General features: G+C 42.0%; 1 protein-coding gene across 3 annotated transcripts in view; it reads right to left on the bottom strand.

The window, feature by feature from the left end:
- Positions 1-424: 424 nt before the first annotated feature.
- The window catches only part of SYNE1 (spectrin repeat containing nuclear envelope protein 1), a 425,086-nt gene continuing 400,249 nt past the window's right edge, over positions 425-25,261 (bottom strand). The window contains exons 8-18 of one of the 3 annotated variants that reach the window (XM_069488738.1): positions 24,864-25,197; positions 22,581-22,649; positions 20,687-20,829; positions 18,774-18,900; positions 17,987-18,198; positions 14,896-15,096; positions 13,493-13,621; positions 11,666-11,878; positions 10,529-10,621; positions 9,090-9,148; positions 425-1,421 (exon numbers count right to left, since the gene is read on the bottom strand). In XM_069488738.1, the coding sequence (XP_069344839.1) occupies positions 1,181-1,421; positions 9,090-9,148; positions 10,529-10,621; positions 11,666-11,878; positions 13,493-13,621; positions 14,896-15,096; positions 17,987-18,198; positions 18,774-18,900; positions 20,687-20,829; positions 22,581-22,649; positions 24,864-25,197 (1,821 nt within the window). In that variant the 3' untranslated portion in view covers positions 425-1,180. The remainder of the gene's footprint in view (positions 1,422-9,089; positions 9,149-10,528; positions 10,622-11,665; positions 11,879-13,492; positions 13,622-14,895; positions 15,097-17,986; positions 18,199-18,773; positions 18,901-20,686; positions 20,830-22,580; positions 22,650-24,863; positions 25,198-25,261) is intronic. The other 2 variants (XM_069488737.1, XM_069488739.1) reach the window with 2 other exon arrangements.

Consider the following 25,261-nt stretch of genomic DNA (forward strand, 5'->3'; position numbering starts at 1 on the left):
AGGGATCCGAACAGATGTATGCTTTAAGAAGATGGACATGGCTGTTGTGTACTCTTGGGATGGAATGAGAAGGGGCCTCAGACAGGAGATCCTAGGCGGCTCTTCCAACTGTGCAAAGGGAATTGAGAAAGGAGGAGGAAAGATGCCAGGAAGCAGGAATTCCTGAGATCTGTTTGGCCGTGGAAGGAAGAGGGAAAAACGAATCATCAGTTCTAAGGTCTTCTATGCCTAACTATGCACTATCTCTAATCATCCTGTTCTTTATATAATATATATATATATATATATATATATATGTTCCAGCTTCATTCATTCCACCGGAAAAAAAAAAAAAAAGATAACTTAGGTTGCATTCTGATCACTGCCAGCTTAACAGTGAAATTTAGAGTCATTCGTTTAGGGGGAAAAAAAAGCACAGACAAAATATTTTACAGTATCTATAATAAATGCAAAGAAATCAATACAAACAAAACTTGGCTTTAGCAAACTGTACATACATAAATATCTCTTTTTTACTATAACATTCAACTTTTTTCACATAAAGCCTTCTATGATATTATTTATTACATCTAGTTTTTCTTTATACCTTTAAAAAAGTGCCTTTTTAGATTTACAGGTTGTGCTTCTAAAGCAAAGGTTAGAACATCATGCCCAAGAGGAAAATAAGGTAAAAAGGAGGCTGCCATATAAGCTCTTAAAAACTGTATGTTACAAGGTTCTAAAATCTCTCCAGCACTGGTTGGTGGGTAGATTGTACGATACTGACATGGCGCTTGGGAGGGTCATTTATTGGATAAATGGAGCAGCACCATGGGACAGCTGCCCAGATGGTCTACTGAAGTCCTTGGCTATGCATAAAACGGACCAAAGGCCCAGAATTCATGAGTCTAGGGAACTTCGGAGGTCCTTACTCAACCTCTTTAGAGCCAAGGCTCAGAGTCTCCAACCAAATTCCTTCCAGACCTTCTGTGGTCTGTCTGCCCTCCTGTTATTGTTGGTCCTCCACCTCGGAAGCCAGGATCTGCACACACAGGATGTGGAGGAGAGCTGAAGCTGCCACGCCGGGGGCTTCTGCCAAGATCAAGGTCCTCCTGTTGACAGTTTGGGACTGCTTTTGGCCCAATCCGCCTAACGTTCCCAGCACGTCTGCAGATACGTCTGCAGATGGCGTCTGCTTGGTTCAGAGCGGGGGAGGGCCGTTTGTGTATCTGAGCATGGGGTGGAATGACCGGGCAAAGTTGTTGGAGAGGGCACAGCTGTAGTCTTCCTCCGACATCGGTACGAGGCAGGCCAGCCCGATGAGGAGCAGCAAGAGAAGCTGAAGGGGAAGAGCCGCTCGGAGGACTCTCAACAGGAAGGCTCGGCCCGACCGAGCCGGCCGAGGCTCAGAAAGGGAGGAATCGGAGCCACCTTTTGTGGACCTGAGAGGAGAAGTGACATAAATAACTCCAATAACTCAGCTGTTGGATAGATGCTGCTTTTTGCTTCTGCACCTTCCTGGAAGCTAAGGGCCATGCCAAGCACAACCCAACCTGGCAGTTAGCTGCCAGCCTCCCGCAGAACGCCCAGGTCACTCCCCACCACCAAATGAAGTTGTTGGAGACTGCACTGATGAGAAATAAATATTTAGTCAGTCAACTTAACTAATGCGGTTCAAATCCCACTCCTCTTATCCCTTAATTTGGTGAAACATTTTCCATCAACAAAGATAACTGCTGTACACATATTCTACCATCATAAATTAAGTAAATCCAAGATAATTAAAATGTGAAAGTTTGATGCAATACATTTTTGGTTTAAGAATATCAGAAATATTGTTAGGCAAATTAGTTGCTGTTAGGATCATACAAAGTATCCCATTTAGCCGTCCTGGATATGCTGAAATCCATGTAGCAAGAATAAAAATGGTCCTACTCATTTTGCATAGACCCACAAAAGCTTAATTAATCTTAGAGTTTACCCTGGTTTCATCTTGCACTGAATCAGCATCTGGCCCTGACATTACTGGGTTCCAAAGCTGGATGAAGGAATAGCAATGGAGTTTGTCTATACAACAGTGGTGTTGGGTGATGTAGATTCTAGGCTGATCCTGTCCCTAGCTCTGTGACTTTGGAAAATTTTCTGAGGAGGACAGATTGTCATCTTGAAGCCCCATCTAGACTCAAAGTTCCAAGTTTTTCTATCTCACTTTTATCTTCCTTTGAAACAGTGCATTAGAGATTAAGCACAGATTTCAGAATTCCTAAGAAAGACTGCCTGTGGAATATTGAAAATGAAAGTAGGTTCTGAGTTGGGTGCCACTGTTTTCTTTTTGTGAACAGCCATTAACATTTTGTTTCGTTACGAGTAGAGAAGATGAATAAGAAATGTTATTTACAAGAGGCATTCTGTGTACACTCACACCCAGACAACACTGAATGAGCAAAAAAGAATAGATATACCAAGGAGACACATTCCCACACACCTAGTATGAATTCCCTAATGGTTTTCGTATCACTAAGAATAAGGATGTTGAATGTGAGGCCATTGGAAAAATATGAAGATATAAAAACTGTATTGGTAACTGTAGATTTGGCTCATAAGAAAACAGTATGTTTGTAGCTCCCTTATTAGCTGTTAATTTCTGAAGACATATTACCCTAATATCAGTGGGGGACAGGGTGGCACCCGAGAAAATAAATACTAAAATAAAAAACAGATATAATCTCCTTAAGAGAGATCAGAGGGACTACTCAAAACTCTTTTATTAAACCATCAGAGAAACATGGGAGACAAACAGGCTGGTTCTGCAAAAACCCCAAGCAGCCCTGCACCATGCTGGGTTTCTAATACCCTTCTTGTAGTGTAATGAAAAAACAAATCACTGGCCTAAATTGGAACCGTGTTCTTTTCTGAAGTCCACAACTAATGGCAGTGTAACCTTGAATGACTCACTTTGCCTCTGTGTGCCAATCTCCTCGTTAACCTCTTCACATTAGAATAGATGGTCTTCCAACTTTTAAGTTCCATTGTTTTATGTTTTCTGTCTTCTGCTAATTTGTCAGTGTAAATAGTCTCCCAACCCAGAAGCCACAAGAGTTCAATCACCATCTAGTGGTCAAACTGATTAACTGCCCTTATGCTAAGACCGATGAGTTATTCCTCAATAAGCTAAAAAGGAAAAAAAAAAATGTACATTTTGTGAAAATATAGAACATAAAAGAAATATGTCATATATCTTCTTAATGGAAGGGAAAAGAGAAACTTCTTGAATTACCTGAGTATAAAATATTCATGTTTAGATAAGGCCTTAGAGAGCACCTAATCCATTTCCTAATTTTGTAGAGAAGTAGCTAAGGATAGTCAACGTTTATTCTTCTAATTGCTAGGCAACACCCCAAGCATTTACCTTGGCTTCTATCATTTAATCCTCACAACATTCCTCTGAGGTGTGTGCTTATTATCTTCATTTTATAGATGACGAAGAGGAGGCTCAGAGAAGTAAAAATAACTGGCTCAAGTCTACAAAGCTAACAGGTGGCAGAACTTAGATTTCAACCCTATGATTTCAACTACTAAAACTTGGACTCTATACATAGAGTAAAGGACTTGCCCTAAATCCTTAAAGGAAGAGATCTAGCAGGAATTCAGGGTTCCTAAATCCCTGCCCACCACACTCTCTGCTCTGCAATGTTTTGCCGGTTGGTGATACGAATGATGACCATGCAGCTCATGTTTATGTCACAGGCATCTCACATACAGAAGCAAAGAAGAGAACACTGTACTTATGTCTTAAAATATGTGGAAGCAAGGAGTTTCTTCATGTCTGAAATAAATGCCTCTAGTCATGAAGCCTGACAGTATCACACATATCATCAAATCAGTGTATGGACATGAGGACATTTTGTTTTGAGGCAGTTATATAATCATGGGCCAATAAGTTAGTCACTCTGGCCTTCAGTTTTCTCATTTGCAATGATGAGGGCTGCATGGATATTCTAAAACTGTTTTGGCTCTGACAGTTTAAGATTCAATGGTTTGCCTTAAAGTGTCTTGAGAAGGACGGGATAGCTACCCACAAACTCTGGATTGAATTTTTCTTCAATATATCCTTCCCTTGACTTGAAAATAAGTCTTGGCAAAAAACACTCACCACCTGTAGCTGAATGAGTTACAACAGAACGACAGAAGAGAGCTCCACATTTCCTCTTGATTAAATATCTAACTAATTTTCATTAGGAAATTAGTGATGGGCAGATTTATGCATATCACTGATAATACAATCTGATAGAGCTAAATAGTCCTTTGTCAATTATTAGCTTCTTTGAGCAATTTGGTTAAAGATCAAGATCAAAACAAGGGCTGCACATTGACTAGCTTATTCCTGAGAAAAACTAGAAAGGTCACCATTTTTGGAATATGGGCTCATACGTTATAGAGTCTGTTAAAGGATATGGCACATTTAACAGCATCAGAGCACTCTTTTATTAAAATTTAATTTGCGCATGACTTCTAGTGTTGAAGAATGCCGACCTAGGGAGAAGTAGCAGGCTCAGTTAGGGACAAAGGGAACACACAGTACTTCGTGACTGTCCATGCAGTTAACTGCCCTTGAAAATGTCCAATCTATCTGCTGAGAAAAATGTCCACCCCCTGGGGGTAACTACCAGAGTTTCAACATGCCCAAAGTTGCCTCTTCTTCAGGGTGAACCTGTCTAGAGATTTTATTAATAGTACCAACTGGTTAATGATCTTAGGCTAAAGGATACTTTTAGTATTTATCTACTGATCTAAAATCACCTAACTTTCAAGAGTACTGGGAAATTAGGCAAGGGAAACAACAGAAGAAACTTGTTGACTAGTCACTGGTCATTCTTCCCTGGCCTTATTCTTAGACCGACATAAATGGATGCCAGTTTAGATTGTTTATATAGAAAAAATTAAATGTGTGAACTTACTTCAGAAACTTAATCAAGGGAGATATATCCTATAATTCTGTTCAGGAAAAATATGTGCTTATTCTGCACAAGTGAATATATATTTATTTTTCTCACTCCCCTCATTCCTTCAAACTTCTGGGTAAATAACTGCCCAGGGGTTGTTTCATATCTGTTCCAAAGTCACACACAGTCGTGGGGGAAGGAAGATGGTGGGAGGGAGTAGCACCTACCAATACATCCCGCAAAGGAAACTGTATGTAACAAACAGACGTGAGGAGTCTGAATACCATGCACATAGAGAGTGACTCACTTTGAAAATTTTACATAATCAAGGAAAATAAAATGAGTTAGTTTTGTGCATGCTTCCTAAAAGCCAAATGAAAAGAAACTTAATTTATTTTGTTACTTGTTGGCAAACACTGGCAGTGCGTAACAGGAATTTATTGTGCAGAAATGTCTCGTTTGTCCATGATCTTGTTGCCTGCTCTTGTGTGAACTGTCTTTGAAACCCAGTGTTTCCTGGACATGTGGTTCAGAAGACAAGTTTCCAGAAACAAGTTAGGGCTTCAGACTCCTCTTATTCTAAACCAAACATCCTGGCTAATCCTAAGCTGCTTCAGGTAGCCTGTGGTGGCCTCTGCCCTGGAACTGTTGTTTGAAGCATCCTGCTCCCCAAGAGCCCTTTAGTAGAGCCGTGTGGTCAACAAGGTAGGGTCCAGCGTCAGGTGTGACCTGGTTCAAACCCTCAATCTTTATGCCTCTAATACCCAGTGTCCTTGCCTATAAATTGGGGAAAGAGCCATATTATGGGGTTCTTGTGAAGGTTAAATGAGATAACATATATACAAGGCCTAGCATAGTGCTTGGAATGCATTAAGTACTAAATAAATGCCAGCAACTTCTCATTATTATCTGTATAATTATACCAAGGGTGTGCTGGGGGTTGGCTGGATTCAGCCTCTTCTCTCAGGAAAACATACCTGCTTTTTACATGGTTCTTTCAAAAATGTGATGAATTTCTCAAACTGCCTGACTTGTTCCCAAAGAGACACCGGGAAGGCCTACCTCAAAAGAGCGGAGGGGAAGCCCCCTGGACACTGACCCCACAGCTGTTCTCGGGGCGCGGGCAGCCAACCTGCCTAAGCGGGGAGACCGCTTTGTGCTGGCGCTCTTTGAATGCTTTGAAAAAATAGATCCCCAGGGTCAGAAAAGTCTTGAAAACAAATCCCACAAAAAACTGAATAGTGTTTGTAGTGAGACCCCAGTGGGCATGCAAAAAACCCATTGCACTTACTTAAATATATGTGACCACCCTGAACAAGTTTTACAATGTGGTCTTTTTCCCTCCCTCTCAGTGTTTCAGCCAGTCATGCTTCCCATTCATTCTTAGTTTTCTGTAAAGAAGGTGCCAGAGACCAAAGGTGTTAGGGCAATTCTGCATTTTACAGTTCTAAGCTTTCGAAGGAAGTCATCAATTCACACTGTCTGGACTACAGAGCAATTGTTCCTTTGTTTTGTTGGAAAGTGGATTAAAATCTTCTTACCTGTCATCTTCAACTCAGCTACAGTAGAATTTTGCAGAATTATTGGCAACAGGGCTAGAAAATTTTAAGTCAGATGTAGGAAAAAGGTACCAGCTGGACCATAATAAGCATTACTTTGAAAACATGCTTCTAAAATATGTTTAATCTCAAACAAAAATAATGAAGATAGTGATTATGAATGTATGCACAGAATTTTAAGAAGTGCTAGGGAGTTCCTTGTACTGATGTAGGGAATCTCTAGATTCTGATACACTGTAAGCCTTTTAATGGCAGGAATCATTTTGTAGGCCCGGGGCCTAAACAGACTAGGTGTTCAGTAACTGCTGGCATCACTCCATATGTAGGTTTAGAACATCATATGAGGACACAGAATCAACTCCATCAAATCAAACTGAAATACGTATCAGGCTGGTAAATTATTAACATCTGATTTTAAATGACAAAAAACTTATGAGTAGCCCTTCCTTCAAACTAATACTCAGTTTCTTCCAACTCAGCCTCTTCTTCCAGGAAGAATACATGTGCAAAATTTTCCCGTTGCAGACTGCTGGAGGCAACATTCTAAACCATTTGTGTTTCTGCAATAACCTTTCAAATTTGCTGGACCAGTGCAAGATCAAACACAAGATATCTTGAGTCTCAAAGTCAAGGAACACCGTGACAGCCCGGTCTGTGGGTGAAGTTCATTCTTCCCCAGCAGACTCTGCCATTCATTGTCGGAGTTGGGTGCCCCCCAAACAGCAGTGCCAAGGACTGAGGAAACCCATGAATGTTCAACCACAACCTGACTGCCAAGGTGTTTGAGGAAGTTTGCCATTCAGGTGAAGATTATTTATATTCCATTCACTCTTGAGTAGCAAAGTGAACACTGTGCTGAATGCTCAGAAAAATGTTAATCAACAGTGCTGGACAGAGCAGAGCTGAAAGACGGCTGGTGGGTGTCGCAGTGAGAACATGGCTGTCCCAGTCGCAAAGCCCTGTTAGGAGGCACATGGAAGCACTTGCTGCCTGAAGAAACAATGCCCTTGATGTTTTCAAAAGATCTGTGTGGCTGTCTGAAATAACTGGTGGAGCAGACAGATGCAATATTTGGGAACCCAAGGGCGACTGCTATTGGTGTTGCATGATAACATAAGAGCTATTTCCTTTCTCAACATCATCATTTGTATCAACCAAAGAATTGATCTCTGGTACCCTCAAAGGGAAGCTAGGGGGATATTCTTTATCTCTGTTCACTGCACATCAGCAATTGGTGGGGGAAAGATGGACTACATAACACAGTGACCTGTCTACAGTCCACCACTGTCTTATAGGGACAGAGAAAACATCAGAGCATCTGCAGATGTTTATCACTAACTTCCAAAACCCGGTGAGTTTTTCCCAATATTCCACTATTGCTATTTTGTTAAGGATGAAAAAAAAAAAAAAAAAAAAAGATGAAAAAAAAAAAAACCAAAAAAACCCACAAAATTGTCTTCAAACTAAAACCAAAGGGTAAAGGGAAAAAAACAACATAGTGAAGGGAGGCTTAAAACCAGAAAGCTTATTAAAATACATTCTGCAGGACTTCAGCTGAGTGGGAAGAACCAAACAAAAGAGCCAGTCCCTTCGGCACACAGCTGGAAAACTAAAACTATTACTCAGGGGTTGTTTACAGTTCTACATTTCCTCATCCCCACCCTCCTTCCAGGAATTTAGATCCCTGCTCATGGTGATACGTTTCCAGAGGGGCAAACTACTTTAACAGTGAACTGCTTGGGACTGGAACGCAAAACCAGCTCCGAGCACAGTGTTTTCATTTTTAAGGAAGCTGTCTGGGGAAACGTGAACCGATTGGTGAAAGGGCAGAGAGGCACAGACACCACACCGACGACAAAGAAGGCAAAGCACTGCTCACTGCAGGGGTGAGGGACTGCTGGAGGCAAGGCTGGAGCTCTGAGTGGCAGCTGTGAGTGGGCTCTGGGGAGGTGGCCGGGCGGGGGCGCTGATTGCTGTTGGTTCCAGAGTGAAAGCGCTTGCCAAGGGTTAGGAAAGTGAGTGGCTGAGTGTGCTGGCTGAGGAGTTTCAGGATAAGCAGAAGAGAGGAGGTGTTTATAGGTTTTCAGTGAAGAACACCAAATTAGGGCTTGCCGTTTTGAGAATCCAAAACCCACAATCTGGATAAAACATGAAAATAAAATAAAAAGCTGGGGATGTTAGTACATTTTATTCAGATTTGTGGGTTCTGTGAGTGGTAAAATAATTCATTGATCTATTACCTGTCTTATTGTAAAATCTAGAAATAAAGAGGATGATAAAAGTCTGCCGTGAGTCCAATGGCAGCTGTGCCACCAGTCGTACCGAATCCTTATCGACGTGGAAAATACCATTTGATGAAAAGTGCCAGATGGGCTATGTGTGGCTAAACAAAATTTTGGTGGGGTCCAAATATTTTATGCTCTGAGATTTACTCGTACTTTCCATTTAGAAACGCCTCTTCCAATTTCTTAGGAAAGGGTGTGGACTGAAATGAACAATTTCCCAACTACCCTGAGGCAGACCAGATACAGGCCTGTCTAAATTACGGACAATTTTCATCATCCTCTTCGAGTTCTAGAACAGTGTGGAAACCAGGAGAACGAGGTACCTGCTATGTGGACTGCTGACAGAGGGTCCAGGCTGTGAGAGACTACACTTGCCTCGTGGCTGTTTGCAATGAACAGGGGGTAAAGAAAGAAGAATGTTCAGTCCAGGCAAATAAAGACAAGCTACTAATGAAAATTAAACTAAAAGTGCAGCAAAGGAAAAATAAATCAAATGAAATGATCAGTACCCACAAATTAAGGAAACTGGCTTTTCTTTTGTTGAAGAAGTAAAATTTACATCTATATGATCAGTCATTGAAAAAAATCACAAGTTGTGGTTCTGGAACCCACACCATGGTGGGCGCATGTCCCTCCCCCCACTTTTCATAGTAGAAACTCAAGTGACTCTACAGTACTCCAGAGTCTCTGTATATTTACTTATAATAAACATAAAATTCACTATGTTATATCATGTATTTCAAAGATACTTTACATATTTTTTCACCTTTTTAAAATTCTTGGTAGATAAAAAATAACAATGGTAACATGAGATTCTTCTTTGTAGTGATGAACCCCAACAAGTTAAATATTCAAGCAAAAGAAAAGCTAAAATTTGACTTGAAAAGCCAGTATTCCTTCACATTCTTAAACTAGGATCTAGAGGAAACTAGCGAATGTAGTAAAAAACAATCCTAAAAGTGATAATACGTTTACCAGCATAGAACGTGTTTATAACAAAAATGCACAAATGAAATCAATCCTTCTACAAACTCAGGAGAAATGGAATGAATATAATCATAAAGCCAGACCAAAACAAAAACCAAAAACCAAAAACAAAAAAAAACAAGCTTCTAATTACACAGAGAAATCAAGGTATAGAGGGCAGCAGGGGTGGAATTTGTCTTCTCTTTCTCATTGTGTCCCAGGGAGGCAGCCCCCACCACAGGCCTGTGGGGAATCGGCTTGGGTTGTTGCCACTTTAGGGGCAGCACAATTGCCAAAATCCTTCAGGACCACCGCTCGGAAGTGTCTTTGCTTGAGAGTCAACAGAACTTCCACTTGTGCCAACCATTCAGTGGTCTCAAGGACGTCCGTGTTTCTGTCCCCCTCCCGTGAGGGCACTGCTCTAGGGCAGCCTACATTTTTAGGGTGGACCTGGCAGTGGTGGTTTGAAGGAGCCACCAAAGGGGCAAATGAGCACCATTGTAGAAATGGCCATTTGAACAAGAAAAATAATTTTTTTCCCTGCATACCAGCCACACGTTGAGTCCTGATTCTTTTGCAAAACAGAACTGCTATTTTCCATTCCTGAGCACATGCTGGCAGGGCACGCAGCAGGGCTGAGGAGGCGCACTACCCTGTGTGACAGCCCTCTTCTGTCTGGGGACCGCTGTGGGGCGGGAGGAGAGGCTGTGGACCCTGTGGTCGGTACAAATACTGTCACCCCCCCCCCCAGTGTTCCCTCCCCCAGGACAACTGAAAACGACCAGTGCAAAGTTACCGTTTTCTGTCTGTTTGGGGTGCTTCTTCCCGATGCAGGGCTCACAGATCCCGAGGTGTCTAGCTCATCGGCAGAAGACCAGGAAGACAAATCCTACATGGGAGAAGATTCTTTAAACAACTCCCTGTCCCAGGGCCATAGGGCTGTGTAATGCGCAATGTCCTTCCCACTCCACCTCCACCCAGCCCCACACCCCCACCATAAACACCAAACCATTCCTTAGGAAAAATGGAATCAGCTCCAAGAAGAACGGGACCTAATTCTCCTAGTGTATTGGGATTTCCAGGTTGTAAGTTTGGCCCTTCTGGAAAATAAAACTATAGCTTTGTTATTGCTATGTTTCACGTATAGCTTTATTATTTCCTGCTGACATGGAAGTAAATGAGTTGACATCGGCTTGGGAGGAGGAAGAAGTTTGCTTTACAGCTGCAGGTCATTCAGGCTGGAGAGAAACCAATTCATCTGACTCAGAAACAAAAGATAGTCATCCAAGAATCTGCCTTTTAGCAGCAGAGAAATCGTATTATTTCTGGCACTGCTGCTATTCAGAGTGGATTGTTCTTTTGCATGCATACAGAAGGGCAAAGTGTGTATTCATGACAGGACTTCACAATCGTATGTTTGAAGTCTTACCAAGCACTGCTGTACCTGCAAAAGCATTTCTCAAAATTAACAATATCATGATGTAGTAGATTAACTAAAAAAAATAACAATAAATGGAGGAATTTTTTATGAATTCACTAGTATATATGTAAGGCAAATTCATGCCTTAGAGGTGTTGAATACAAAACTCATATGTAGCAATTATAATAGTTTGCTCTACCATGGCTGTGTAGCTGAAAATGTGTGAATTTTTAAATAAACAGAGTGAAAAAAAATGACATAGTACTGTTGGTAACAGGGTTAGTAGTAACAATTACAAGAGATCTTTTGGAATTAACAGAATCAAAAGTAGTGTCCTACTATAAAAGTTTATGAGTCTGCTTTTTTATTTTGAGATAGGACTAGAGTGGTGATTCAGAGTCGATACTCCATTCTCACAAGTACTACATTCAAAGTCTTTCTGAAATGGATGAAGATGATGCTTCTCTTGTCTCCTGCAAGAATGCTACACAATGATATTTGTTTAGAGCTTACCTGCTGACTGCTTGACATGTCTAATAACTTCTCCAGTTCCTTGATACGACGACTGACCTCCTTCAAGAGAAGTTTGAGCCTATTTCCAATAACATGCACTTTTTCTTTGGCTTCTAAACAGTCTGTGCCTTCAGCATTCACCAGAAGTTGGCAAGACATGTCTTGCAATGAGGTCACTTTGAGCTGGGACTCCAACAGTTCACGCCGTATTTGCTATGTATATAATAAGAAATATTTTTCTAAGAATTTTTGGTAATTGGCCTAAGTTCCGAAAGTGTAGAATGCCATCACTTTAACTTAGTGGGCAATTATAACAACTGAACTTCTGCATGTGGCATTCACACATTAAAGGATGCAGCAGCCTGTGGCCTGTGTTCTAATCCTGCCTCTGTCAAAAATGTTCTATAAGACCCCTGAACCTCTCTGATCTCGGTTGTCTCATTTGATGCCTGGTCCACAGTTAAGTATTATTAGAAGGTTCAATTGTTTAAAGTATATGAAAGTACTTAAAATATAGAGCATTATGTGAGATATAAGATATTCTTTTAAAGAGAAAAGTAAAACATTAATATCTAAATATAGCAAAACTCAAGTATGTATGAGTATCCTTTGATATCTAGTCAAGATTTGAAAAAAGATTTAGGGTGGTTCATCATTCACAACTTAATGCCAGAGGTCAATGTCAAGTAAAAAAAGTTGCATGGCTATTTCCTCTAGGTTTCTAAGATCCTTCTGGTACTCAGTTAAAAGGTACCAATTCTGTAGCTTAGATTAGTGAGTATTAAATGTTAAGAAAGGACATTTTCAAAATACAGAAAGCTACAAAATGCATAGCATTTTCTCCTAATGGAACTCAAATATGCTTCTTTATCTTCTATAAAATCACTTAAATACACTGTACATTATACCATCCAAAGATCCTTAGATAAGAATTGACACAGTAAATTTCCTTTTGAATTTAGTGCTAGAAGAAGTTTCTTACTCCTTGAGAACTGGTATGTTTTTTGTCAGATAATGGAAATGAGTTAACTTATCAGGTTTCCCTTTTTGTCACACCTTCAGAAAACTTGGCACTAAGGCTGGGCACGGTGGCTCATGCCTGTAATCCTAGCACTCAGGGAGGATTGCTTGAGCTCAGGAGTTCGAGACCAGCCCAAGCAAGAATGAGACCCCATCTCTACAAAAAATAGAAAAAATTAGCCAGGCATGGTAGTGCAAACCTGTAGTCCCAGCTACTTGGGAGGCTGAGGCAGGAGGATCGTTTGAGCCCAGGAGTTTGAGGTTGCTGTGAGCTAGGCTAACTCCACAGCACTCCAGCCTGGGCAACAGAGTGAGAGTGAGACTCTGTCTCAAACAAAAAAAAAAAAACCAAAAACTTGGCACTAAGGTTCATGTTTAATCTGATATAATTAATTCCTCTTAAAAATACTTAATTGTCTCTTGTATTCTGATAGTTTTAATGTCCTTTTACTATAAGCCTCCGAATATACTTTGGGGACATAGATGTAACATATAAAGTTTAAATTAAAAATAAGTGTAATTCACCAAAAAGCTGCCTCAATAAAGACAAGGTAATTAAGATTAAGGACATCTAAGATTTTTATAATCGAGCAATGACTTTAAAACCAGACTCTAAAGCTAGCAGATGTCATCTTCTATGCACATGTTTGCTTCACAAAGATTAGAAACCATAAGGAGTTTTTTTAAAAATGTAAAATAGAGACTGTAACACAAAAGGGAAAAAAATTACCATCTCCATTCATTTTACGTAAGTGAAATGCAACCCTGCTAAAAATAATTGCGGCTGCCAGAGTGTGTACATCTTACCATAAGCTGTCTGTGATGGTCCTGGAGTATCTCCGCATCAAGGTTAGAATCAACAGGGACAATTTCGTTTTTCCTTCTGTCGATGTTCTCCAGCATAAGAAGCAAGCCATGGCTCATTTCATGGAAATCCTACAAAAAACATATGGAGTTTAAAACAGCTGTGGGTAATATATTTTCCTTTCCCTCACAGCTTAAATTTCTATTCTTTCCAATTGCTACCATTTGGTTTTAAGGTCATCCATACCACTCCTTTTTGAGGAAGGCACTGGTGCTGTTATAAAGACCTGATCGTGAGTTTATGTTCTTACCAAAGCATCTAATTTACTACTTGGGGAAAAATTTAGACATAAGGAAGATTGTCATCAAAATACTTTATTTCTGAAAAAAGAGTAATGCTACTATGCAGTTTAGAAGGAAGCAACTCTGCTCCCTTCTCTTCTTCATGTATTCAAATCTTTCCATCTTTTAAGGTCTAGGTCCAATCGCATGTCCCCTTCATTCATTCATTCGTTCATTCATTTATCCAACATAAAGTTACGAAAGATTTCCTGTGTGTAAGGCACTGGGGTGCAGAGGTGAAACAATTGCTTGGGTACTTGCTTTCAAGGAGCTGTTACTCTTGGGGCACACATTAATATAAATCCTTCCAGATTTTCCCATCATGCTTAGAATACGATCCAAACTCTTCTGTGATCAGGTTCCTGACCACCTCCCTCCCCCGTCTTTCTCGTTACTCCCTGCCTTGCTGACTATGCTCTGGTCACACTGGCCTCTTTTCTGTTCTTAAAGACACTAAGCCCTTTCCTGCTTCTGGGCCTTCCCATTTGTTGTATCTCCTTCATAGTAACATCCTTCCAGAGTCAGCTTAAGACCCACGGAGCTCCCTGACCACCCTCTCAAAGTGGCTTTTTTCAGTTACTCTTATTGCTGTCTGTAAGGATCATGGTTAACTGTTTACTTGCATTTTATTGTCTTCCCCAAGAAAAGCAGAGGCTATGCTATATCCAATAGCTTTGCACTGTAGCTGCCCCACGGGGACACGCAGCAAATAACTATGGTATGAACGGATGAATAAATATTTGTAATGCTCACTCTGATGTTCAAGAACTGTCTGCCTATGTGCCCAGTAACTATTTGCTGAATGAATGAAATAAATGAGCCACTGGAGGAATGTCGGGACTGAGATAAACTTGGGGAATAGTCTATTCTTAAGCCGGAGAGACTTTGAATCCTGATCACATGTACAGTTTCTCCAGTAAAATGAAAAGTTTGGGCACAAAGTGACCTCACTCAGATACTGACTTTGGGGAGCCACTGCGTCCCTCAAGAAACCCTGCTACCTCAAGTCGCAGACTCAGCTAACGCCGGGCTCTCCTTCACCTCCTTCCTAGAGCCCCACGCACCTGGCACTGCATCAGTGCATCCTGCAGCAGGCCCCGCCACTCCTCCAGCAGACAGCACACCCGGTCCCAGCGCCCATTCATCTGGGACAAGCGGTCCTGCAGGTCCCGGCTCTCCTCGCTGTCAGCCTGGGTGAACTCGGGGCTGCAGAGATTGATGGAGAGGATGATGGCTTTGCGGTGGTCCACAGCTTTCTGGAGCTCCTGAAAAGAGAAAAAAAAGAACAATTGAACAAGGACACTAATGACAAAAGCAAGTTTTAAAAAAGTAGCTTAAAACGTGTTTCTTTGTCAACCTCTTCCATTCACTGAAAGAAAACAGAATATGATACATTTCTCAGAAAGCCTGTTTCCATTTGCCTATTATTGCTGCATTTTCTATACTTGGCCTCTTAGGGCCCAGTGGAGAAATAAACATGTCATAACATTATAAAAAGTAGTTTAAACCCTTTAAAATGGTTCACTCGAATGCAAAGATCCATTAATTAAAACTTTCCTTAACGGGATGGCTAGGTGGGAGAGGGTGGGTGCACACTGCCGAGAACTGTGCTGCAGGTGGAAGAAATGGGTTAGACGAACATTTGGGAGGGATCTCAAGAAAATATGGTGTAGAGTGAAAAAGTCAGAAGAGGATGGTGTGTTCAGCATCCACACATGCACACTCACACATAAATCCACATTTTGAAAGAATACCTTTGAACAGTGAATGCCCATTAAATATTTCAGAATGGTTGTCATGGCCTTTGAGGGATGGCAATTGGAAAACAGCAATAGGTGAGGGGGAAGGATAAAGAAAGTGAAGGGGAGCTTTATAGGAAAAAAAGGTGACTCTGTGCAACAAACTAACTAAGCAGTGTCATTAACACAACGCCCTGCATGGAGGCTCCACCCCAATGAAACAAAATAAAAACTTGGCTTTGAAGGTTTTGAGCAGCAGGACACCTGCATTTTTTCCCCTAGTGTAACAATCCCAGTTCACTAGGCCAATGGTGCTCAAACTTATGTGCCTGCAAATGAAGTGGTGAGCTTGCTGAAAAAGCAGATTCCAGAGCCCTGGGTTCCGGATGTTCTGGATCTGCAGGCACAGTGGCCCACAGGCTGAGAACACTGCCTGTGTCACAGGCCTGTGATGGTAAAGAGAATGAACTGGGTATTTCATGAGCTAACCAGTTCAGTTTGAGTTCCCGAAAAAGCAGGCAACTGATTTTTAGCTTTGTGCATTTCCAAAAAAGTCCAGAATTCAATTCTAAGAACTTGAGCACATGATTCTGTATTAACTCAGCTATAAGAAATAATGGTGATATAGCACCTCTTGTATTTTCCTCGATAGAGCTGGAACCCATTCTACTAAGTGAAGTATCCCAAGAATGGAAAAATAAGCACCACATGTACTCACCATCAAATTGGTTTCACTGATCATCACCTAAGAGCACATTTAGGAATAACATTAATCAGGTGTCGGGCACATGTGGGGTGGGGAGGGGATTGGTGTATACTTACATAATGAGTGTGATGCGCACTGTTTAGGGGATGGACACACTTGAAGCTCTGATTCGGGGGAGGGCCAAGGGCAATATAGGTAACCTAAACTTTTGTACCCCCATAATATGCTGAAATAAAACATTTTTATATTAAAAAAATTGAATATCTGGGTACTGTGTGAATAATCCTGGAAACCACACCTGTCCAGGCTTCGTTTTCTTATAGTTTCTCACTTGTCCTGTTATGTTCCAGGCTTGTCTAAATTTTTTACTTTTCAATAGGTTCTTAACATGCTGTGTTATAGACTCAACCACAGAGACATCATGAGATCAAGAGATATTATGGAAAATTCTTGGTTATTCCACAGATTTATTCACAGAAGACATACATAGGAAAGATCAGGGAGGGGTGCAGAGGAGGGTGACTTTTTCTTATCACGCGGGCTGACTTTCAAGGTCATATTTCTCTGCCCTAATCTGGCTGAGGTCTCCGCCCCTGGCCAGCATTTGCTTCATCAATTTTAAGGAATTTGGTTATAATACAACACTGCCTTACTAGAGTAATTTATGGACTCTAGAGAAAGATGCATTTCATAATGCAGATATTGTAAATTGCATCTCCCATCCAGTGGTACCTTGTCCTAAAACTTACAGGGCTGTTGCAGAGGCCTTGCTATAAAGATTCAACTTTTGGAGCATCTATGGGGAAGATTCATCTCTCTGTCTGAAAATTTAAAACAACACAGCCACAGAAAACAAGCCACAAACACATCAACCCAAAATAAATGGCGTATACCAAAACCATAGAAACATAAAAGCGGCACACACTTAATCCCTAAGTCCAGAGGAGGAGCACATCTTAATGTTCTCCTAACAATAAAACAAGCCCTAAGGGGTTTCAAAAAGAACCTAAGCTCTCAGTCCACGGGATGCTCACGACAGTCTCCACATACTAATGCACTAATGTAGCTGCATGAAGGAGGATTTTTAAGATCTAGAGCTGGAGTGAAGGGAAGTTATCTCATGCACTATACCCACCCAGGCCAAACCAAAATCACATGTAAATGTCAGGTGTTTCAACACTATTACAGTTTTGTTTTTTTTTAATTTACGACAGCAAAAAATTGCTCTGCCACTACTATAACCAACTTTGGAAGTTTCGCTCATTGGAGAAGGTCAAATGATTTCATTAGGTCTCCCATTAATTCATGCAGATACAATCGTGGAAAGGATTTCTCTCCTGCCCTAGATACAGACTTGAAGACCCTGGTCCGATCTGTATTTCCCTTACGAAGAGGTTAAACAGGTCCCAGAGGTGCCTGGATATTTCATGAAACTTTAACGGTCATTTCTTACAATATCATTTCATTAAATTATTTACAAGGTGGATAGTTCTACAACGTGGTCCACCTTTCTGCCCCTGAAAACCACTTTATGGAACACTGGGGTTTGGGATGGCTGGGGGCCAGGAGGGCATTCTTGCTCATTTTTGTTAGACGCCTTCCCTGCTGCTGAGCGAGAGTAAAAGAGCTCGAGCTAGAGGCTCCCTCTGAAGGGTGTTCCGTGTGGTGGCTGGCTGGCTGTGCATTGTGGGCAAGGCGAGGGGCAGCTACCTTGAGCTTTTGGATTTGGCGCTCGATGGTCTGGATGTCGGTGCTGAGTTCCAGGCACCGGAGCCGTTCCAGCTCCTCCTCCGTGTCCCCCAGCCAGGCCCAGATGTTGTTCAGGTCTGCATTAAACTGCTGCCACTTCTGGAGGTTCTGCTTCATCCTCAACTCCTTGCTCAGGGCCTGGGCCTGGATAAGCTCCCACCGATCAATGACACCTGCCAGGATATGCACACAATGGTGACGGGGCATTCTCCACAGACGAGGCTTAGGAAATCCTTTAAACATACCCTGGTGGCTAACTTTAAATAGCAACTGGAAAAAAATAATTCCACTGGGCATTTTTCTGCTGTTGTCATCTGGAAATAACACTTATAGGAGTACAATGACTGTGGTTTTCCTATTTGCATTTTTAACGATAATAGACTAAAAGAATCAGCTACATGAGATTTAACTCTGTCAAGACTTCCATGCAGTAAGAAGTAGCCATGTGCACGTGGATATCATTCAGGTCTTGGTTTCTTTCCGCAATAGGACTCTGAGCACATACATATAAAATGCCTGACTAGATGCATAAAGACACTGCATTCAAATACATGAAACCAGGGAAAAAAATCACCGGGGAAGGCACTCTTTACCTCCCTCTTCTGTCAGAGGAGGTCATTATAACTTGGAGAGAAGTTCTCAGGAGGCACAGTGTAGGAGGCTGAGCAGTCTAGTGGAACTTGACTATAAGGAAGTGCTTCAGGACCTCCTGTTTCACTCTTTCTTGAACTGAACACCAGGCACTCACCAGCTGTTTGGGTCTCGGTACTGTGCAGGTTAACAAAGCCAGGAAGGCTCTCTTCTTCCTCCTTCAGTTTGTGTTCCAGTCTCTTCACGGAATCTATGCTGCCACTGCATTCACCCAGGAGTTTCATCTGTTTACACACAAAAAACAGGCCCCGGTCACCAAAATTCTCATGAGTGCAAGAGTCTCTGGGAATATATCTTTGTAGTTTCTCAGCAAGAGAAGTGGCTGTTTTACTTCTCTGTGATACTCTACTAAAAACAAGCAAAGTTCAAAAGCATGCTTTCTAAACAGGTGAAACATTCGCACATACAAAAAGTGATGCCTCAAAGACATACTTTGCACGCATAATTTGGCATGAGAAGCCCTTTAAATTCATGAATCAGAACAGATTAAACCAATCGGGGACTTAAAACTCAGAGCTCTCAGCTGGCAATGCAGTCTATAATTTTTTGGCAAGTTGCTCTCTCTTTCTTTTTCTTAAACTGAAATGTGGGAAAGACAGCATTACCACAAATTTCATGGGAATATTTTTGCATTAAATAATTAAAATACTTAAGAATATAAGGCAATACCAAAGCCAGCTGGTTTTTATGAGGAAACTCAAGAAATGTTTAATAGGTATCGAGGGACTAAATTCTAAAATCAAAAAGATTCCAAATCCATTTTTAATCTCATGCACAGTATTCAAAAATTAAAAGAACAAATCATTTCAAGGTACTCCTGTTGTACTGAACTTTACGGTTCAAAGGTTGTCAAGCCTTAATAAATCACAATGCTATTAAGTTACTTTGATTACTTTTGAATGAGGTGAAGTGTAATCCCAGTGATGTCAGCATGATCATCACAAAATGACATTAGTAGCTCTGACTCAGGCGGGGCAAAGGCAGTATATGTAACCTAAACTTTTGTACCCCCATAATATTCTGAAATTTAAAAAAAAAGATTCATATTGTGAATCTTCAAAAGAACATAAAAAAAGAGGCTTCATTATAACAGAAGCTGGCATAATAAGCCAAACTGGGCAAGAAATAAACTCATGATTGATTATTCTTCTGTAATTGTGAGGACAATGAAATCAATATATATGGCTAGGACAGTTCTTTTCTATGGTTTCAAAAAGTAGCATGTGTGAGTTGTGATTAGACATAAGGAAATTAGTTTTTCTTTCATTTTACTAAGAAGTCCTTTGGATGTGAAAAAGACTGGGGCAGGGAAGAGATTTACTTTAAAATTCTCTTCCTTAAGTATGTGTAGCAAAACAGGTAGTTCTCTGGGAAAAAATTGCTTGCTCAGTAACTTGAATAGGGCAAATAATGTTATGATAGACCTTAAGATACATAGCCTAGAGCTGCGTAAATAGAACATGTAGTATACACAATGCCTTGCTAGCTTCTCCCCAAATCCCTCCTGTTAATCAGAATTGTTTTCTCCAGAAGGAGCATACTAAGAACAGAAGATAAAAAATTCCCAAGGTCATTAAATGAATCAATAAGCCTAGGAAATAAACTTTAAAAAACTGCATATTAGTAATCTATTAGCTAGAATCTGCTGCTCCAAGGATAACCTTGGTCCAAAAATCATTAGTTGAATTTGAAAAAATGCCTAATCACTTTTGAGAGCCAAAACATTTTTTTTTTTTTTTTGCTTTCGATTAAAAGGATCTTCCTAAGTGCTCAGTGTGAAGGAACAGGCTGGTCATAACAACAGGTTCGTGGACCTAAAAACAGCCTGGCTCTACTCCAAAGGTAGCTTAATAACAGAGTTTTGTTTTGCACATTCACGTTCACGAGTTCAAGGGCAGCATGGTGTTCAGAGGCTTCATAAAGCCCTCATGCTGCAGATGGACTGTTCCTTGTCACAGAACTGTGATTTCCAGGGACAGGTCAGCAGCAGGGTGGGCAAAGGGTACTCACGTAGCCTTTGTAGCTGGTGTCTAGCTCCGGCCCTGTGGGAGTTTTGCTTCGGATGATATTTTCAGTTTGCTGCATCTGAAATCGGCTGTCATCCAGAGCTTTGCCCAGTTGTCGCATGTGTGACTCTAAGGCGCTGTGATCCCCTGCAGTGTCAACCACAACAACCTTTACCGGCCATACTGTTTGATTTATTTCAAGCTTGACATTCAAGGGAAAGTTTCAGAAATGATTTCAGGTACAGTAGCATAGAAAGGGCGTGTGTGCAGGTAATTATAAAGCCAATTTAGTGCTGTCTTAGGACTATGGTGCTGGTGGGTTAGACACTTAAATGGCCAAGCCGATGGATGTGCTTGACTATGAGCCCCAGCAGATAGGACTTTGCAGAAGGCTCTTACCATCGCCTCTGAACAGCCCTGGGCATCTGCTCCTTCTTCCAGGGGATGCCCTCATAATCTCAACGTTGTTAACTGTGGAGGGCCTTTCTAAAAATCTGCAGTGGTGTCTACTGCGTCCCCATCAGGACGAGGCAGTTACTTCTCATGCTCTTCCTGTACACACTTAGTGAGCACAGGAAGATACGCTCTCTGATATATTTATTTACTTATTTTTTTGTGAACCTCAGAAGAAGATAGTGCCACTGAAGGCCCAGCTGCTGCATCATTCACTTAAGGCATGAATTCAAATTAGCCAAGAAAAGAGTAGCTTAGAGTAGCTATAAAGAGAGATGTTAATACCAAACTAGCAATGACTTGCTTTTATCTAAAATCTGAAACAAAACCAGGGGAAACCTAAGATTTCAGCATTTCCATCAAGGTAGGCTCTTGCCCAGAGCCTAGAATTCCTGGCTCATTCTTTCAGAGTTGTAACACTGTAAAATTATAGTGTGTGTATGTGTGTGCATGTGTGTATTCAAGTCTTTGAACTGAACAGAACGTTGATCATCAGAGTGGAGTGGAGCTAGCACAGGGTGAAAGCAGAACAAATATTAGTAAGCTTTATTAAATTTATTTTGAAAAAAGGCCTTCGAAATACACCTTGGAGAAGTCTCTCACTAGGAATCACTCAGGAAATCATCCTCTCAGTAATGCTACTTTTCTTTCTGCCCTGTTGCTTGTCTTCAAAAAACTGAAGTGTAAACCAGTAACTCTACGATTCGATATCCTATCACTGTGTTCAAACTCTGTTGTCTCCACCCTCCCCCAAATCACTGACTGGGAACTAAGTCTGTTTAGCGCAACACTAAGCAAAACTACTTCTGTTTTCTTTCTTTCATTTTTCTTGTTTTAGGAATAGTTCTGTCCTTAAAGGAAAACCCAGGGCTCAGGATACTGTGGAATACATTTTTCAATTCAAATTATTTGTACGAGACAAGACTTCTTAAATTAAAATTGGATGCCTTTTCAGAGCTGAAATCTGGTCTCATCCCTGTCTTACATGGGCTCACTGAGATGAGGAGGATGGAGCAGTGGGGGTGCCCGAGGTCACTCGTGCAGACTGGGGGACTTGGGGCCAGAACCGTGTCTCGGTTTGCTAGCCACAGGTAGCTCCGCAACCCAGCAAAGCTGACGCTACCACAGCCAAGCAGGACACGAGGGCACAGAGGCCGGAGACTGGGCTTTCCCTCTCATATTGTCTGCTGCTAATGGGCATCAGAGGTCTACACTGACTGGGACCAGTTACCATGTACAAGTTGAGAAGTTATTTCATTTCACTTGATGAGTGAAATCCTTTCCTCGGTGTTGATCAGCTGTCTTTTCTAGCACAGCAGTAAGAGAGGAGGGGTGTGCCTTAACATGCTCGAGCCACAAGGCTGTGAGAGACCCAGCAGGTGTGCTAAGAGAGGAGGCTTGTTACAGGTGAGGGAGGGAGGACTGCTCCCGCGTTTTGTGCCTACCAGAGGTACTTTTGATTGCATTTTCTGTGAGTTTTACATAGGCCTCGGGGCTTTCGGGGATGGTTACATCTGCAAAAAGAGCACAGTCTAAGTTGACAGCTAAGTTCTGGAAACCTTGGCTCCCTTGTGGCAGGAAAATAACTTTCCTAGGGAAAAAAGGAAGTTAGTCATCCTAGAAACATAGCTCTGGAGCACACAGAGGGAGGAATGTGAGTATGCTCACCAAAGCTTTTCTGAAATGAGTTATAGCTCATGGTCGTTGAGAGTGCTTTATGACCAGGCACTAGTATAATCACTTACTTATCCTCACGGAAACCATACAGGGTGCCTGGAGTGTCATTCCCATTTTTTTAATAGATAAGAAAACTGGGGTCCAGAGGAATCAAATTACTTATCCAAGTTTAAACATCCAGCAAGTGGCAGAACTGGGATTTCAACCCAGACAGCCAGACTGGAGAGCAACACTGTCCCGTATGTTTCCATGTAAACCACATATGTAATTTCAAAGGTTTAACAGACATTAGAAAAGTGGTAAGAAACCTATAAAATTAATCTTAATACTATATTTTACTAAACAGATATATCCTATTTATAACATGTAATCAACGCAAATATTAATATTTTATGTTTTTTCTTTGTACCAAGCCTTTGAAATTCATGTATTGCTGTAAATGCGTTTTCCACACACAGCCCATCTCAGTTGGCACCGACACATTTAAGCGCTGACAAGCCCCCGTGGCCAGTGGCAACATACTGGACAGTGCTGCTTCAGATGCCACATGCCTGATAGGCTCTACTGTAAAGACAACCTAGAAACGAGAGACATCATTTTATTTTTAGAACAGTGTCATCTCTCGGGAGTCCAGATGTGAACCATCAAAAACAAACAGAAATTATCCCAGGTGTCCTTTCAGAGAATGTATGAGATGCATTTACGAGTGCCACAAATTGGCCTCCAACTATTTATTCTATTTGTACTTCCCTTCCTTGTTCCTCTTTCTCTGGCTGTCCCTTCGCTATATGTGTTGCTTGCATTTTGGTCCTTTTCTGTCCCCTCTATACGCTCTTCCTGTGGGACTTCCTCCGTTGGCTCCAGGCCAGTCACCACTGACATGTGGGTCACTACCTGATTTGTATGTGCAGGTCCTGACCTTTAGCCCTACGCATCTACTGCTGGATATCTGCGTTTGGATATTCTACAGGTATCTCAAAATCAGGATGCACACAGCCAAACCCATCACCTCCCCTGTCTCACAGCCCTGCCTCCCTTGCCCAGCTACACCGCAACCCATCCTCCCTCTGTGGTCCTCAGGGCCTGGGACCATCTGCATCTTTCACCAAGATGCCCAAGCCAGAAAATCACCTCCATCCCAATTCAATCAATCTCCTCTGATGGAGGAGTCTCCTCATGATTTCTCACATCTCTTCCATTGTCTCCATTCCCTGCACTGCTTCCTTAGTTCAGGCCACCATCCTACCTCTGTCCTAGATTATAAAATGTTTCATTTGGACTCTTTCCCCCAATATGCTCTCCTCCCTATCGTATCTAGACAGATACGACATACAAAAATGCAGCTGATCACATCGTCTCTCTCTGTATATCCTGCTATGGCTCCCCGGTGCCTTCAGGGTAAAAGCCAAACTCTTTTCCATGGTGAACAGGCTGCTTTATGACCAGGGCCTTATTTGCCTTTCCTGTCTCTACTTCGTTCACTCCAAGCCACCCAATCAACAGTCTGGACATTCTGGGCAAACTTTAGATGACCAAAAGCAGCAAGACCAATCACAAAGCAGGGAGGGCTCCTCTCCTTCCTTCCTCTGGACGTTGCTGTGTCCACCTGACCGACTGCAATTCATCCTTCTTGTCTCAGCCCAGAAGTTTCTTCTCTGAGGCCTCCCCAGAGTTCCCGGTTAGTCGCCTTTGTGCCTCTACGCTGCCACACGTGCACTGCTATCCTAGCACCAAACAGTTCACACAGTTGTTTCTAATTTACTTACCTGCATCCCACGCTACAGCGTGAGCTCTTTGAGAAGAAAAGGAACTGTGTGTCTCTAGTACTTAGCAAAGAGCTCACCAGCTAGTGCTCTAAATATAAATCAGTGGAATAAATCAATGGCCATGCCAACTGTTGCATTTAGTAACACATTAACATCCAATTGCGTGCTTAGGTACAATTCCCCTGAAGGGAGAAGATGATTCTGAGCTGCTGACATGTTCCCAGGCCAGTGTTAATTCCCTCGCATTTCCCTTTGAGCCGACAGAAAGGAAAGGCTCTTTCCTACCTGATAAGCCAACAGCTCCCCTGAGGTAGAAATCTTTGTCCTCCTGACCCTCTTCGTCCTCAGAGGGCAGGGTTCTGGACACTGCAGACTCCAGGTCCCGACTGAGGTCATAGTCATGATCCCACTCCAGGGGGATGGAGTCCACACTGGCGGGGGTGTCTCGCCCCGACCGCTCGCTCCGCAGGGGCTGGGCGAGCGAGAGTGAGGGGTTGGAGGAGGGCTGCGGGGAGAGCACACTGTCTGCAGAGCGGTCATGCCAGTGCAGGTCCGAGAGAGCCGCAGAGTCTTCCAGCTCCAGCTCCCTGTCCGAGAGGTCGTGCTCATCGTCTGGGAGCTGGAAGGGAAGTCGAGCCAACCCCGTTATTGCAATGGTTCCACCTCTCGGCAAATCTCAGCAC

The sequence above is a fragment of the Eulemur rufifrons genome, chromosome 15, assembly GCF_041146395.1.
Source record: "Eulemur rufifrons isolate Redbay chromosome 15, OSU_ERuf_1, whole genome shotgun sequence".
Taxonomy (NCBI): domain Eukaryota; kingdom Metazoa; phylum Chordata; class Mammalia; order Primates; family Lemuridae; genus Eulemur; species Eulemur rufifrons.